The 18,141-nt window shown below is 36.5% G+C and overlaps 1 protein-coding gene across 1 annotated transcript in view; it reads right to left on the bottom strand.

The window, feature by feature from the left end:
- The window catches only part of LAMA2 (laminin subunit alpha 2), a 395,150-nt gene that overhangs the window by 335,552 nt on the left and 41,457 nt on the right, over positions 1-18,141 (bottom strand). The window contains exons 8-9 of the mRNA XM_040449243.1: positions 7,816-7,956; positions 5,330-5,503 (exon numbers count right to left, since the gene is read on the bottom strand). Of these exons, the coding sequence (XP_040305177.1) occupies positions 5,330-5,503; positions 7,816-7,956 (315 nt within the window). The remainder of the gene's footprint in view (positions 1-5,329; positions 5,504-7,815; positions 7,957-18,141) is intronic.

The following is an 18,141-nucleotide window of genomic DNA, read 5'->3' on the forward strand; positions in this document are numbered from 1 at the left end:
GAGCTGTCAGCACAGAGTCCAACGCGGGGCTCAAACTCACAAGCTGTGAGATCATGACCTGAGCCGAAGTCGGACGCCTAACCGACTGAGCCACCCAGGCGCCCCACAATACCTTAATTGAGAGGAGACTGGATCATGTTTATTAGTTTTTAATTTTTTTTAACCATGTTTGAAATCATTTTTCAACCCTGACATAAATCCTAAGTCAAGAGTCATGATTTCACTCATATGTGGAATTTAAGAAACAAAACAAATGATCATCGGGGAAAAAAAAGCCAGGCAAACCAAGAAACGGACTGTCAACTATAGAGAACAAACTGATGGGTCCCAGAGGGGAGGTGGGTGGGGGGATGGGTTAAATAGGTGATGGGGATTAAGGAGTGCACTTGTGATGAGCCCTGGGTGTGGTATAGAACTATTGAATCACTATATTGTACACCTGAAACTAATATTACACTGTATGTTAACTAATTGGAATTTAAATACTTTAAAAAACCCAAATAAATAAGTAAACAAATAAATAATAGCTCCATCCTTTTATTTGGAAAAAAAAAAAAAAACAAACAACAGCCTGCTGTTAAGTATGTAGCATTAATCACCAAGTATTAGTTGAGCTCCTTTTATGTGACAAGAAGGACCCTACCCTGTAAATCTCAAACATCAGTCTCCTTCAAATCCAGAGGTTCAATTTGAGATCTGAGAGATGGAACTGAAAGTCAAGCAAGCACAACAAGGAAGTACCAGAGATTTCTTTTAGAAGCCAGATGCTATTTTGTCAGCAGACTTATAATGTGCATCTTAAGCTTGCCTATAGGTACTGTTGGCAACTAGAGGAAACAATTTAAAAGCTTCTTTCTCTGAGCTAGAGACAGAAAACGACAACGTCATGTTGTAGAAAACAAGCATTGTTCTGTGAAGAACAAATCACATAATATTAATTTAATAATGCTCAGAGACAGAATTGTAAACCTGAATGGTAATGCGGGAAGAGTAGACAGGCCAAGCCAGATTCTCAGGGAACTTTAAAGATGCAGAGAGGATTGCTTTTGGAAGTCGCACTATTTCAGACCACTAGGGGAACCTTAAGTAAATGACTATTTCAGTGTTCCAATAGCACTTAGTTTACTAAAGCAGTAAATTATTCCAACTCTGAAATACCCAAACTGTTTCTGAATAGCTGTAGCCTGTAGCAAACCAGCAGGATTCTGCCCTCTAGATCTTTCCATTCCTGCCTAGTCCCATGTGTAAACCAGTGCCCTACAACCAAGCATTAACATTTGCCAAGCATTTTGAAAATGAAATGCTGCCTCATACAACCCTCTAGGTGGCTGACTTAATCCTCCTTGACTCTCTAAAATGAGGAGTGAGGGGGAAGCAACGCTTGATTGTGCCAATTGTGCTAGATATTCACTCACATGTGAGAAAAAACATTTTCAAGATTGCTTTTGAAGAATTAACTCATAAGGGAGATGGTGAAAATATTTAAATGGAACGGGCAGTATAAAAATGTGCTAAGATTTTCCAGGCCTCATGACTACCCACCCCCCCACATACACAGACACGTATTCGGTTATGTGTGCCTCATGACTCCAAAGAGGGTCTGCAGTCAATAAAAATGTGTCTTAGGATAAAAAATACTCCTTTGCTAGACTGGCTAGCGTTCTTGAGTTTTGTCACAATCAGGTGGGCCTCTCAGTCAGCAAAGTGTATCCCATGTGAGAGCAGTTTTATTATTTGGAGTCAGGTTCCTGAAGAAAAAAAAAAGGAAGAATGGCATGTGGCATCTTCGTTATAACAGAATAAGCATAGCACATCTGCCTTCTGTTAGAAGTAGCCTTCTAACCAAGCGCTTTGGAATATGTTTGAAAATTGGTTACACAAATATTTAGCAAAGCTAATAGCATCTCATAAATATTTTTTTTTTTGACTTTGGAATTAACACTGAAAAAGCGAGGGGCGCCTGGGTGGCGCAGTCGGTTAAGCGTCCGACTTCAGCCAGGTCACGATCTCGCGGTCCGTGGGTTCGAGCCCTGCGTCGGGCTCTGGGCTGATGGCTCAGAGCCTGGAGCCTGTTTCCGATTCTGTGTCTCCCTCTCTCTCTGCCCCTCCCCCGTTCATGCTCTGTCTCTCTGTGTCCCCAAAATAAATAAACGTTGAAAAAAAAATTTTTAGAAAAAATAAAAAATAAAAAAGCGGAGGTGGGATGATATACCCACAGCCTCCTGGTCATGGGTGTAAATGAAATTCAGTATCTAAGCAGATGCACTGGTTTCCTGATAGACTATTTCTGTCAGATTCTGGCAATGGCTCTGATCTGAACAGCAATTACTGGTAAAGAATTTAGCCTCAACCATTTAGAGAAGTGGCTTTATTGAATTTATAAACAAGGCCCTACAATTTTCCATTTCCTTAGCAAGATATTAAATCAACCAAGCTAAGCATGTCACCATGACTATAATTTACGTGACGTGACGTGGCAGTTAAGATGTACGGTGGTAATTTGTGACAGCTTGCAGTATTATTGTAGTATCAAAGATTTATATGGTTCAGTTATTAAGGCAAATTGTTTCACTCATACGGAGATATCTGACAGTAAACCACCAAGGGCTTCCACATTACATTAAAAAATGTCTTCCGTATTCAAACAATTTGCACACCCTGTTACCATTATTTTGTTCACTGAGTGGAAATTGAAGCAGAGGCAAGCACAGTGGTTTCCCCCCCCCCCCCGGCTGGGTGGTTATTTTATTTTTTTTTTAATATGAGATTTATTGTCAAATTGGTTTCCATACAACACCCAGTGCTCATCCCAACAGGTGCCCTCCTCCATTCCCATCACCCACTTTCCCCTCCCTCCCACCCCCCATCAACCCTCAGTTTATTCTGTCTTTAAGAGTCTCTTATGGTTAGTGAAATAAGTCATTCAGAGAAAGACAGATACCATATGTTTTCACTCTTATGTGGATCCTGAGAAACTTGACAGAAGACCATGGGGGAGGGGAAGGAGGGAAAAGTTAGAGAGGGAGGGAAGCACAGTGTTTTGAAGTGAAAATGATCTGTGGAGGAATATGAAGGACTTCGTTGTGGGTGGTTATAAGGAACAGTTCAGCCAGGATAAAGGAAGTTATCTTTGGGCACCAACATCTAGGAACAGGATGTCCAAATTCTTTGCTCTGGTGTTATTTAATATCCCATTAGCTTCCATGCTTATGTCAGTTTGATTTTCAGCCAACAGAAAGAAAACGCATATGACCCAAGAAAAAATATGGAAAATGTGGTTAAGAATATTCTATGATAAGCTATTCTTAAATAAGTTTCACTATTGTAAGAAAAATAAGACCTTTGAAACTCATCCAATTTTGACCCAAGGCTCTTCTCTGAACTCCTCAGAGCAGAAAAAATTTGGACGTTTATCTATGTTTTATTTATTTATTTATTTATTTATTTATTTATTTATTTATTTATTGGCAATGTTAAGCTGTGGGTATTCAAGACTTACGTGCTATTTTATTCTTGTTGGGAATACACGAGGTTTCAAAATAGAACAAGATGGAATGACTTTTTGTTGTAAAAGACCTTGCAAATATAAGTTTAACTGGATTTTTTTTAATATAGCTGTAGAATTTTATGCAATATACACTATTTTAAAGTACATATTCATTGAAAAATGGGTTTTATTCATTAACACGTTTTTCATAATAGCATTTAGAAGTCTGCTCAAAATAAGAAACTGGCCACTATTTGGGGCATCTGGATGACTTAGTGGGTTAAGCATCTGACTTCGGAGCAGGTCATCATCTCGCAGTTTATGTTCCAGCTCTACATCAGGCTCTGTGCTGACAGCTCAGAGCCTGGAGCCTGCTTCAGATTCTGTATCTCCCTCTCTCTCTGCCCCTCCTCTGCTTGCACTCTGACTTTCTCTCTCAAAAATAAATAAGCACTTAAAAAAAAAAAAAAGAGTGGCACCTGGGTGGCTTAGCTGGTTAAGTGTCCGACTTTGGCTCAGGTCATGATCTGGCATTGAGTTCAAGCCCCGCATTGGGCTCTGTGCTGACAGCTCAGAGCCTGGAGCCTGCTTTGGATTCTGTGTCTCCCTCTCTCTTTGCCCCTTCCCCGCTCACACTGTCTCTGTCTCCCTCTCTCAAAAATAAACATTAAAAACCTTAAAAAAAAAAAAGAAAGAAATTGGCCACTAGTTAATTTTTTTTTAATTAGCTAAAACCACCAACCAGTTTGCGTTCAATAACATGTGAACTACTAAGTTTTCCTTCCTCAATAAGTCATATGCCATGCAAGAGAACCACTAACAGTAAATATATTTTGTTTGTTTAATCAAAGAAAATTTCTTCCAAAGTAACACAATAATCCTATAGGTGAAAACATACAGGCTTACACAGCATCGATTTGCTAAGGGATTTTTCTGTGACTGCTGCAGTTTCTGATATGATTAGTGATGTAACCATTAGCCCATAAGGTATTAACTTTCACAGAATTACTGTACCAAATTGGTTTCCAACAAATTATTAGGCAAAATAAAATAAAATGGTAAAAGCCAACGCACCTATCTAGATAGAGTTAATCTACAACAGAACAACAACAACAACAACAAAAAACACCTGCATTTCCAAGACTGCTACATTTGTTTATCTGTGTATGTTTTTATATGCGTGTGGCGGGCTTTAAAACAAACGGGCTTTCAACCTGGCACTTCTTTTAGGATAGTTTTCTCTCTGAGCTCCAGGAAATATGTTGTTTACATAGACTTCATGGCAAGCATTAAGTTAGTTATGTAATACATTTCTTTTCCAATTAACATTCATGCAAGATAGAAGAATTAGCTCTCTTGAATATCAGTTTTGAAATAAAATAGACACAGATGACGAAAACTCCAGTAAGCATCCCACCATAGGCAACTCTAGAAAAACAGCTATTTCAAGTAAATGCAACACAGTTTCTTTCAATATTTATAATTGGTTTTGCAAAATCATCTGAAAGGCTTTGCAAAAATATCCTAGAGTCTTCATTAGTTTAGTCATTCATTCAAAAAGTTCGCATAAAAATGAGTTGGAAACTGCCAAAAAACCAAGTGAGTACAGAACACCAACTATGTAAAGTTGTGACCTACAGATGCCATAGCCCGTTAACTCTTGGTATACATACTTCTCCCATGGATCCTGGGAGAAATACCCAACTAAAACTGATCTAGTTGCTTCTGGCAACACAACACACCATCAATTTGTTTTGACTTTTCTTAAAAAAAATACTTAATGAAACTTGTTATTCATCAGCTAAAGCAAAGTGGCAGGAAGCCAGCACTGTCTGGACTTACTTTGTTTCCCAGATACAGAGCTGGTGCACTCCAGTAGTACCTCTGTGGCAGGGAACGCTGGGCTTCCACACTGCTGATGCTGATCTGCTGAGCTGGCTCTGAGTCATCCTGCCGGGGAGCCACTCGAATGTGGCCAGAGAGGTCAGTTAGGTACCAGCCGCTCATGTCTTGTATCTTCAAGAAAACACAAAATCATCGTTATTCAGGAAAAACAAAAGTAAAAGTCATATCCTTTTCTTTCTCTTCCATATTCCGTATAGTGTCAATTTTTTGGAAATAAAAAAACCCCTAAAACTATAAAAGTTTAGAAAAATATAAGAGTTGTGGAAAATATGAAATTTATCATATGTACTCATTATAGATTCTCATTATTTTCTTGATAGTTCTAGGAGTTTGAAGAGTAATACGGAATAATCTAGTTTTATTGATCCAATGCTTTAAAACATTTTTTTAAATGTTTTACTTAACATTTGAGAGAGAGAGAGCACGAGCAGGGGAGGGGCAGAGAGGCAAAGACAGAATCTGAAGCAGGCTCCAGGGTCTGAGCTGTCAGCACAGAGCCTGACGCGGGGCTTAAGAGATCATGACTTGAGCTGAGGTCAGATGCTCAACCAACTGAGCCACTAAGGTGCCCCGATCCAATGCTTTTAAGAAGTTATGATTCCAAATACTTCTTTCTTAAAAAATAGAAATTCATTCAAAGTTACACAATGACTATAATGTTATACAAATTATCAGACAATTGGATTCTCAATTTCATATTTTCCATTTCACTAATAATTTCCTGTTGCTTATGGAAAATAATATTTCAAAAGGTATTACATATATTTGTAAAGCAGAGGAAGAAAAGAAATACAACATGCAAGTGCATGAAAGGTAGCTTTTCATTTAGTATTTCCAACCTTCCCCTTAATTAAATTTCGATTTTGAGGCTTGAGAACATTTGAATCCACCAGCCTGTTGCTATGGCCACAGCTCAAAATACTATACCTAGTCCTTCCCATGGGGTCAGAGTACTACAGAAACTGATAGCCTAAATCCTTGTCCCAGAAAAGGAAGGAGCCTTAAAGGAAAAATCGGAAACACACGCGGTGATTTGTTTTTCCATCTTTAGACTCTGGCCAGGAGTGGGTATACAGCTACAATTCTAATTTAGACTGTCCTACCTAGCTGGCACAAAACACAAGATACTGAGCTTTGTGGCTGCCAGGGGCCTACTTAGATGTGTGTGAGTGGCTTGGTGTTGTGGGTGATGGGGAGCAGAATAGTGATGATGATAATATGTGCATGAAGTATTTTTAATTTTTTTTTCATGTAGAGGTCATTTGATTCTCCCAAAGCCATGCAGTTGCTGGAACTGCCATGGTCCAAAGAGAAAGACCAAATAAAAACGTACTGGCTAGTTAGATCTTCAGATAGAGGCTACTTACTTCCTTCTCTCCCCCTTTCCAACAGCATCCTTCAGGCATTCTAGGACAGACCAGTGAGATTCAGAGGAAGTTCTTACCAGAAAGCTGACTGAAATAGAAATGTCAGTGGACCTAGATGCTGAACACCAAGGCTGAGTGCTACTTCTGCTCTTCCGCTAATCACGAAACTTTGATACGTTAACGGAGCAGTCTAGAGGGTGGAGTGAAACTCTACAGAGGAGGAAGTGGGCTAGAGATGTCTATTTGCTGTTGGTTCTGTGCAATCTGCTCTGGAGGCAATATATTTGATGATGTATGGATTCAAATTCAGAAATGAGAGTACAGTCCGAAACTATTCAAAATATTACAGCGGAAGGAGTGGTTGAAAGGTAGTTCCTTGAAATAACGATCTTTGTAGAACACAACTCTGGTCAAATCACTCCCCTGATAAAAATCCTCCAGTGGCTCTCCAAGTATAAGAATCTAACTTTGCATTCTCAACCCCAGGTGGTAGACTTTCTCAATCTCCTCTAGGCTTCTCTCTCTGTAGCTTGTTTCCTGTCACTCTGCAGTCTTAAGAGCTGCCACACAGGCTATTCGAAATTCCCTGAGGGTCCCATTTTCCTCTCATACCTCCTCTATAGAGACACAAACCACTGTGAAGAGTTGCAAAAGCAATGGGGAGCAATTTTTCTTAATTTGTATATCAAAAATGTTGGTGAATGGAATACATAATTCTTCATATCACAATCTGATTCCTTCTTTCTATTGAATCATCTGCCCCTGGGGCTATATAACAAGGTTAATTCCACTACTGCCTCACACAGTAATCATGGACACTGCAAAGGCTAATGTTTGTTATTTCTAAGAGATTCCAGGCCACACACTGCTACAAATAAAACCTTAAAGTCTTTGATCAAAGGTATGCAAATAGCATTTGAAAGAATATTCCATCACTGTTTCGTGATAACTGTAAGAGGAACTTACTACCAGAAAAAATTGTTTAATTTCTTACAGAAAGAACAATAGCAAGGAGGGCTGTGGAACTGTGTACAGAATGAAAAGGCTATTGCTTACATGGCCATAGGTCCAGTAGGAGCTCTGACATCTGTTTGAAACCCCTGAACAGAAACACTCGTCACAACCTTTATGATTATCCTCTTGCAAGTTGAAGAAGCCGGATTTACAGCGACTGCAGTCCCCACCTTCAACATTCTCCTATAAATAGAAACACAGGTGCCCTTCAAGATTAAGGACTGTCTTTTTAGTTCCGTTTAGGGAAGATACACTGTGTATTTTTCATTTTACCTCTCAACCGAATTTAAAGTATAATGATGTTTTAAAAAAATCTACTCAAAAGCTCCTTATTAAGCTATATCTTTCCGAACCACACTGATGGGAAGGGATATTGGATACTAATCTGTTGTAGTAAAAGCTCCAATTTTGTTCTTCACGTATGTCAAGAGTGTGGAGTAAATACCACTATAAATACAAACAGCAAGCCATACTGACTAAAATGGAGTCAGTCTGGTTCACCATTCTCTGTTGTTGAACTACTTCTGCTTAGAACACATGATATATGATAAAATTAGAGAATTAAACTAATGGATGTATGACAGACTGTTGATATTATACAGATGGCAAAACCCTTTCTACGTTACATAGTAAAAATTCATATATTTGAGGCAAGCATAAGAACCTGGCAAGGAGAGAAACTGGGGTGAATGGCCATAGGTTCCCTTGATGGGACTAAGCAGAAAAAGAGGAAAGTTTTGCCTGGTTAATTTTCACAGTGTTTCCCTTAATGCATTGGAGTAGCCAGTTAATCATATAGTAATATTGTGGGAAAAAATGAATCTCGTTCAGTGACTGCTCAGATTGGTATCATTAATTCTAGTCCCAATATCCTGAAAAATTTTTTGTGGATAGATGGGCCTCTCTACTGTGGACTCGGGCCAGAGAAAGCTGATTATCTGATGAATGGGGAAAGCTGTAATTTCTCAATGAAAAGAATAGTTAATCTTGACTAATAACTTCTAAATAAAGGCTCCTTGCTTTCTAAGAAACATATTCTCAGTATCCTTTACACCTGCATTGGCTCCATATCTTTCCTCTTCTTGAATTCCCTCATTACCATAATTCTGAAGCTTCTTCTCCTTAGAGGTCTTCTCTCTCAACTGTGTTCCCATAGCCCTTTATACATTGCTCTATGATAACCACCAAAAAAGCATAGCTATATCTTCCAGGATTGTTCACTTCAGTTGTATACCATAATCTATTCAGAAGTAGAAACCTTATCCTACTTATTTTTACAGTATCAGAAAATGGTACAACACGGAGCACTAACTAAATAAAATTTTATTAAACTTAAATGAATCTCTTGGTGGTTGTGTTTTTCATTCACACAAGATGCTATGCATATAGTAGATGTTTAATAAAATTATTTTTGAATAAACCCAAATTTGGCAGAAGATAGGGTTGATAAAATCTGAAAACATAGGAGAAAAAATAGAAGAGAGGTCAAGAAAGAGTGTGAAAAAAGTGAACTTTGTAAGAATAAACAAATAAAGTAGTTCTCCTTGTATCCAAGAGAACAATGCATTTGAAAGTCACTTTTTGACTGTTAATTTTTATGACCCACTTGGGACCATAATCACTTCTATATTCCTGGGAACCTAAACAAAGGGGTGTCTCATGGCCTGTGTTCACATGTCAAATTTCAACGTCTTGATATATACACAAATTGAAATCATTGCTACTGACATTCTTTCCAGTTTTTACTACTAAGGTAGATTTCAGATATTTTGAGATAATAAATGTCAGCAAAACTAATCAAACTAATTTCAGACCTGTAGTGACAAATAAGTCCCCAAAGCCCTGAAGCTGGGAGACTCTTCAGAAGAGTACACAGGCAGGAAAGATGAAATATCACTATAATTATAATTTAGCTTATCCCATTGAGGACACAGTGCAGCTGTTCTGTGCACTGTGTTCTCGTGCACTTGGTCTAATCTACTTTTCATTTACTCTAATTTGAAAGCTTGTACAACTACTTCTCTGAGATTCAGACTGAGTTCGACAATTTGAAATTTTCAGACATTAGTTACATATTCCTGATTTCTATTTAACCTGGTAAAATAACCTTGAAAAATATGATTAAATAGTTTCAATATTAATTTATGAATAACCAGAAGCAACATATTAGAGTAGGGATTCTAGAGACTATAAAGATGGATAGGTCAAGGTATCTGTCTTTATTTATTTTAATATGCAATTTATTGCCAAATTGGTTTCCATATAACACCCAGTGTCCCTTCCAACAGGTGCCCTCCTCAATGCCCATCACCCACCCTCCCCTCCCTCCCACCCCCCATCAACCCTCAGTTTATTCTCAGTTTTTAAGAGTCTCTTATGGTTTGGCTCCTGCCCTCTCTGTTTTTTTTTCCCCCCAATGTATGTGTCTTTAAAGGCCAACATCTAGAGCTGAGTAAAATGATACATTTATAATCCACCAGAAAGCAAGGCAGAATAGGATCATGCAACTCATTAATCAATTAAATTATGGGAACACAGAAGGAGGGATTAATTGTGCCATGAAGGCTTGAGGACGCTTTGTGGCAGGAGTGAAATTTGACCTGAATTTTGAAGCATGGTTTAAAAATTCAACCTATTGGAGGAGATAAAATGAGATACCCATGTTAGCAATGATATTGGAAACAATAAATAATTCAAAGAGTAGAAGGTTCATTCATCATTTATGCTTTCAGGACAAACATACTGGGGGTGCCTGGGTGGTTCCGTCGGTTAAGCCTCTGGCTGTGGCTCAGGTCATGATTTCACAATTCTTGAGATCAAGCCCCACATCAGGTTCTGTTTGTGCTCACAGCTCAGAGCCTAGAGCCTACTTCAGATTCTGTGTCTCTGTCTCTCTACCCTTCCCCCACTTGCACTCTCTCTCTCTCTCAAAAATAAACATAAAAAAATACTGAACATTTCTGGATGCAAAGCACTGGTTGGGGACTTGGCTTCCAGTGTCCCTGCCTGCATATAATGAACTTTTAAGGCTACTCCTGAAGAGATAGGGATCTTTTCCCTTAGGAATTAAGTTATTCAGCAGGAGGTAAATTACCAGAACTATACCTGAGGCACTTAAGTTGGCAAGAACCAGCAAAATGGCTATGAAATGGGAAACACTGGTACAAAGAACTCTCTCATGGTGCAGTAAAGGGTTAATTCAATACATTTGGAGTGCTCAAACCCTGAAGATTGTAATATTCTGTGTGATAAAAATAGCTTTGTATACCCGGGACCAGGGGTCACACCAGATAATTTATGCTAACAATTGATTCATGGTGAATGTCTTCTGTTGTTTGCCTGGAACCCTGCACCACATTTATTAGCTCACAATTCAATTTATGGTGAATGCCTAGTTTTGTCCACCAGACGCCATGAGCTACACTGTATCTCTAGGAGTACTGGAGACTGGTCAGTCATATGAGTGCTCCATTATCTGTGTAATTGACCTCCCAATAAAAACCCTGAACAGGAAGACTTGGGTGAGTTTCCTTGGTTGGGAATACTTCCTAAGTGTTGTCGTACATTGTTGCTGGGAGAAATACTCTCTGTATGATGCAACTGGGAAGGATAACTGGAAATTTGCACTTGGTGACTTCTAGACTCTTCTCTATGCTCCTTTGTCCTTGCTGATTTTAATCAATATTCTTTTATTGTAAAAAACCATTACCATGAGTGTAACAACTTTTCAGAATCCTGTGAGTCCTTCTAGTGAATCATTGAAAATGAGTGTGGTCTTGGGAAGCCCCAACACACTGTGGTAAAAATAATAGGGTGATTATACCTGTAAAAACACGTTACCCAAAGTAATAGTTTCTCTTGTTTATTGTGACAAATCTTCAAGCCAAAATATTTTAGACCTTTTTACAGGTCCTCAAGCTAATCCTATTCTATACCCTCATGCTCACTTCAACCCTCTTCACAAGTAATGATCCATTTCTATAAGATTTGAATAGACCTTATTTACGATTGCACAGCATGTCAGCTTATTGCCACAACTTTAAGTTTCTAGACTCCTACTTGTTTAGTCTTGAGTCTACACCATATTTTTTTCTTTAGTGAGTGATAGCTCCTATTCAGATGGAGCTTGATTCATTCGATTGAAAAGTGCTTGGTTCTGATTGTTCTCAGGTTCTTCAACAGATAAATACTAAGCCAAAAGTAAATAGTAAATATGGTGGATATAGTACCTACTTATATATGTGTCCTCATGGTCTAATTAAAAGGGCGTTTTGAGGCTGGAAGGAAGACAAAGTATTGGTGACAAAATATTTTTGATCATCAGAACTCTGCTTTCAGGTCATGTCTCAACTTGTATAGAATTAATTAGTTATATTAGGTTCTACTTCCTTTTTCCTTTTCCAATCTCCCTTGAGAGAGTATATCTAAGTAATGTCTTATTTAAGGATTGTGTTTCCAAAGTTTTCTTTAAAACAACATAAGCTTCAAAACAGTGAATACTAGAAGAAATCACAATTTGATATTTAATATATTTTAAAGGGGCACAATTCCAACACAAAGGTATAGTGTTACAGGACTTATATTGAACCTTCATAGAGACAAGTTCCCCACCTTCTGGTAGCGTGCTAACATATACAGTCTTGACCGCTTGGGTCTCAATTCTTTTTATGGGTTCCCAGGTACATAATTGCTTTTTAAAAACTTCTTTGTTATTCATCAACAATGCCATCCATGAAGCAGCCCTGATTGTAGTCTTGATTCATTTTTGGAAGGTTGTTTTGATATGAATGGTCCAGGACTTAAATTTTTGATTCTCAGATTGAGAATGAGTCATTTGCTTTATGGGTAAATTCCTTGAGCAATTTAATTCACTATGGTGTCAATATTGCATTATTAAAACCTCTATCCATTATTTCTCACTATTCCTTTATTTGCTATTATTACTCACTCATTATCAAATCATAGGTGAGCTACTACATATAAAGCATTATATGAGAAGCCAGAGGAAATAGAAAAATGCCTTCAGGAGAATTATAGCAAAGGAAGTAAGAGTAAGGGGAAACACGTTGACTACAAGGTAGAAGGAAGTCCCTTCCCTAAAAGGGTTACTGAGTATTTGCCCTGAGTCAGACACTGGATTCATCACTACAGTCCTCTATACCTCTGAAGTAAAAATAAGACAGGTGTGAAAGAAATTGATCTTCAATATCTAATGATGGTGAGTTTGCAACTTCCAGCCTAAATGCTCTTTTAGTCATTATGAGATTTCTCTCCCCTTTAGCTATTATTCTATCACTCCTTTGTACTAATCAACTTCGAAAAGAGTTAACATATAATTTCATAAAATTTTTAAAGGTTGTTCTGTTCAAACAAAAGGGAGTCTAATCTATCCTTTCTCAGCATTCATTCAAACGGACAGCTCTTGTCAATCCAGTAAAGGTATAATATATTATTTATTTAGAGTCAAATTTATTGATCATTTTTACATCTAAACCTATGACACAGGTAATTTCCAGAATGCTCCAGACTTCCATCCTAGAGATTAATGTTCCCTTATATCACCATATTGTCTTAAAACCAAATATTCTACTTTCTTGGTTTCTAAACCATTATTCTAATTGGTTATATTAAAATAACTAAATAACAACTAATAATAGTCAATTATTTTTCCGTGATAAATAATTAATCCATATAATAGTTTTATCCTCTTATATATGGTGATAATAAAAAAAAAAGTGCAATTTCACTTTAGACCAGTGGTTCTCAACCTAGATTTTATTATCAAGCCCCTAAGGAGCATCTTTCATTTTTTTTTTTTTTTTCATAATCATCCCTACCATGAAATCTTAAGTCCACAGATACACTCTATGTACAAATACACTGTATGAATATGTTTGCTGTATACATAAAATGAAAATGGCACTTCAATCCCTTAGAACCAATTTTCATCGCTTTAGGGAGAAAAGTGTGCTTTAGACACATATTTCTACAGAATATATTTAGCCGAGTATATAATTAGATATGTTGTGGCCATCCTACAAAATATTCATAGTAACTGCCCTTTTTCCTTTGGTACTCTTTTCCTCTGAAAACATAGTTGAATTAGTAAAACCTTATAAGGTTCTTTTTTCTTAAAGTCAGATACTGTTGGGTTGACACCAATTTTCTTTTTGCTAGAGTTTCCTCAACACAGCCTCTCTCTAGAGAAATGGAGTCACAATCGCTTCCCTGCCTCCATTCTCATGAAGCCGCCTTCTTATAAATTAGGTACAACTTCAGCAGTACATGTTTAACTGTGATTGTTAGTCAACTGGGAATTCTATTGACAAAGTTACCAAGAGGATCTCCAGTGACTATTTAAGTTATGTTTTGTGATAATTGCTTCAGGAATGTTGCAGTCATGCTTGTTTTGGGGGGTGTTTGTAGTCAATTACAGATTTTCCTCTGTTTTGCCCTTCATTCTAATGCATCCTAGTATTTAAAGAAGTTAACAAAAGAAGGATAATTAGCTAATCAGCACTATTTGTTGAGTGCTTACTCTTTAAGTACATTGTTCTGTGGCTAAATAATAATAAATAGTGGGTAGGTTAGGGAGACAGAGAAAAGAAAAGAAAATCATTCTCACTTTTCACAAGTTCAGCTTTTAATATTACAAAATTGATTAACATAATTTCTTTAACTGTGGCTGTTGTAAGAGACAAATTCCTGTATGAACTTTTTATGCTAAAAAATTTACATCTGTAGTTTAGATTCAGGATCAAATATATAAATTGAAAGCTTTTTGTAGAAATGCCCAGGGTTCGAGCCTAACAAGTTAATGAGGTGATCATTTCTGTATAGAAATGGAAAAAAGCAATATACAAAACCATTAAAAATCTTAGCACACACCACGAAAATCCAATTAGGGGAAAAGAATGAAAACTTACCTCTACTTGTAAAAAGAAATACAAATAAACAGAAAAAGTAATGAGTAGGTATTTATGATGATCCCTTATACTTGCACAAGGCTTCACTGCTATAATTTCATCAGCTGAGAGCTAGGTAAGAAGGATTTAATATCATCATTTTCTAGATTAAGAAATATGAATCAGCCAATTTAAGTGATTTTCAAATCTTCACAATTGTTTAGTTTCCTTTCTACCTTCTTTTTTATGTATGAGTCACTGTCAGCTTATTGATTGATGAAGAAAATATATAACAGATGTGAGATATTAAATAGATTGCAAGTTGTGAAGATATCATAAAGGAAAGACAAAGATGTTACAAGTGATTACGGCAGAAGCATGATATCTATGGGAGATCTAGCGTCCCAGCTTTGCTAAGAAAGGCAAGCGAGCCTTGAAAATTGCCTAGTTAAGCCAAGGGATGGGCCAGGTGTGAGGTTTTCCCACCCATCTAAATAGACTCTGAAATTCCAGAGTTAGGAAGAGCTTGGTGCCTCACAGAATGTAAGCAAGGCTGGGAGACAGTGACTGAAGCTCAAGAAAATTCTGGGAAGAGAGCCCAAGGTCAGATCACAAAAGCTTTTGGGCCAGTAAGGACTTAACTGAAAATGCAATAAAAACCCAAAGCAAAGCACAATGAAATACACACTTTGATATCTAATCTTTTACTTCACTACTTATCTTTCTATTATAAGACTTTGATAAAAATAAAAGGACATGTTCCAACCTAGATCAAGGTCAGTTTATATTATGTATCAGAGTCTGAAATCCAACTGACTTTGATAACATGACACCAAACTTCAAAAGAGCCAATTTCTAGCCTGTGGTACTTAAATACAAAAGTCGAAGAGCATTTACATTCAACTGACTTATATATCTGAGAATGCTTGCCTCTTTTAATGCACAAGAAGATAGAGAAATTTCAAAAATTTTAATAATGCATAAAAATTAGTAACTATTTTCATGTCTTGAGCTAGCATTGTTTTCATATTTTGAAATATAATGAGGATGTTATTCATTAATATCATTCCCTAAGCAAGAATATAACAGAAAATCTATGTGTAAAATTGATAGTAGTTGATATATATTAAAATTTTCATTTACCTCTTTTCTAATTAGATTTTATTTTCTTTTGCTTAAAGAAATTTTAAATTAGGAATTATTTTAAAGCACCAGAAAAGTATGTACAACAACTAGAGGTTAAAAATATTAACATTTTTTTCGTGTATGCTTCAGATATATTTTTAAAGAAATACTTAGGCACATCTGAATCTCACTTCATTTCTGTCCTGTTCCCTTTCCATTTTCTCTAGAGTTAACTACTCTTCTGAAATTTATATTTGTGTGTTTTCACTCAACATACAATTGTTTTATGTCTTACAACTTTACACAAATGATAACATGATGATATTAGTTTTCTTCACTTTACCCGAAGTTTCCAAAATTAATCAATGTTTAGACATGTGAACCTATTTCACTCACTTGAACTGTTTCTTGTGTCAGATTTTATGAATATGTTACACTTCATTTTTCTTACTAATTTGTGGATATTTAGATTTTTTTCTAATTTTATTTGTATTTATTAAATTTATTATTTATTAAATTCATTTTTTACTGATTTAAAATTTTTTAAAAAATCAAATGTTTATTTATTTTTGAGAGAGTGTGAGACAGAGTGTGAGCAGGGGAGGGGCAGAAAGAGAGGGAGACACAGAATCCGAAGCAGGCTACAGGCTCTGAGCTGTCAGTACAGAGCCCAATGCAGGGCTTGAACTCACGAACTGTGAGATCATGACCTGAGCCAAAGTTGGATGCTTAACTGACCGAGTCACCCAGGCACCCCATAATTTTTATTATAACAAGGAGGTATATGTTGAACATCTTTCATTTGCTTCTTTCTACAAATTGTACACGTTTCTTTAGTATGAATGTCTACAGTGGAGTTGGTGACTGACAGGACTTCATTATCTTAACAATACTAGATGCCCTATTGTCTTCCTAAGGTTGTAGTACTAATTTCCCCAAATGACAGCAGTAGTAAACATTTCCATTTCTACAGATTTTCACCAGGATTGGATAGTATTAGCTACCTCCCCATTTAAAATTTTATCTTAAAAAAAATCAAATAAAGATTTAATCTTATGTTCTTTGATAATCTCCTTAAAAAGTATTTCCATTTTAAATATGTATTTCTAGGTATCATATAGGTTTTGCTGCTTTTCTAAATATTTTCATTACATTTTATATTTAGTTATCACTGATATATAGAAATGCTATTGTGTTTTATAGGTTGATTCTTGCATTCTGCAAGCCAGTAGAACTCTCTTCTGGGTTGAATATTCTTCTTTCTAAAGTATATGCATCATTGAGCAGTTTTTTTCAATGAAGTTGGGCTGTGAATGGTAAACACAAGCAATAATCTGATATTTGTCTCTAGCACATAGGATAGATACATATTTGTCTCTGGTACATATGATATGTATGATAAAAATATAGGATATCTAATAAATTTTACACTTTTTCGCTCAATCTTGACCAGTGGGCAGGCTTTCTACTAGGAGCGAATTTCTTTTTTATATTCTTCAAACAGAAAATGTATAATTTTCTTTAACTCTTGACAATTCTTCTCTCCATAATGTCTTGGATATTCTTTCTCCCCTATTTCATCTAATAATCTCTTCTGTGGTGATTGCTGCTAAACTTAGGTTGAATTTTATCCTTCCATTAGCCATGCTGCTTAGGATCTCATATTTTTATTTCTTTACCTCTCTATGTCAATTTATAGGTAATTTCCTCAGGTCTGGATTTCTAATTCTTTATTAAGCAGTTTCTAAACCTTTGCTCAGCCCATTCGCTGAATTTTAAATTTCAACTATATGAAACTGTTCTATTTCTAGAAGTAAATATTGACTTCTTTTCTAAAGCTGCTTATTCTTTTATGTTAATATAGTGGCCTATTTTGTATTGTTTTTTTCCTATTCTTTTTTATTGTTTTATGTTTGAATCATATTTTTATGATTATGTATTTTCCACATATTTTTATGATTTTTATCAGATAAAAATCATGATAAAAATCATAAAAACATGCTCATATATTCTTTTTTTTTTAATTTTTTTTTTCAACGTTTATTTATTTTTGGGACAGAGAGAGACAGAGCATGAACGGGGGAGGGGCAGAGAGAGAGGGAGACACAGAATCGGAAACAGGCTCCAGGCTCTGAGCCATCAGCCCAGAGCCTGACGCGGGGCTCGAACTCATGGACCGCGAGATCGTGACCTGGCTGAAGTCGGACGCTTAACAGACCGCGCCACCCAGGCGCCCCCATGCTCATATATTCTTATGTTTATACATTCTTTCAGATTATCTGATTCTTTCTAGTTCTTAGTGTACAAACATTCCGACTTTTGTGGCTTCTGATTTCAT

The sequence above is a fragment of the Herpailurus yagouaroundi genome, unplaced genomic scaffold (genome assembly GCF_014898765.1).
Source record: "Herpailurus yagouaroundi ecotype Mexico unplaced genomic scaffold, PumYag 198, whole genome shotgun sequence".
NCBI lineage: Eukaryota > Metazoa > Chordata > Mammalia > Carnivora > Felidae > Herpailurus > Herpailurus yagouaroundi.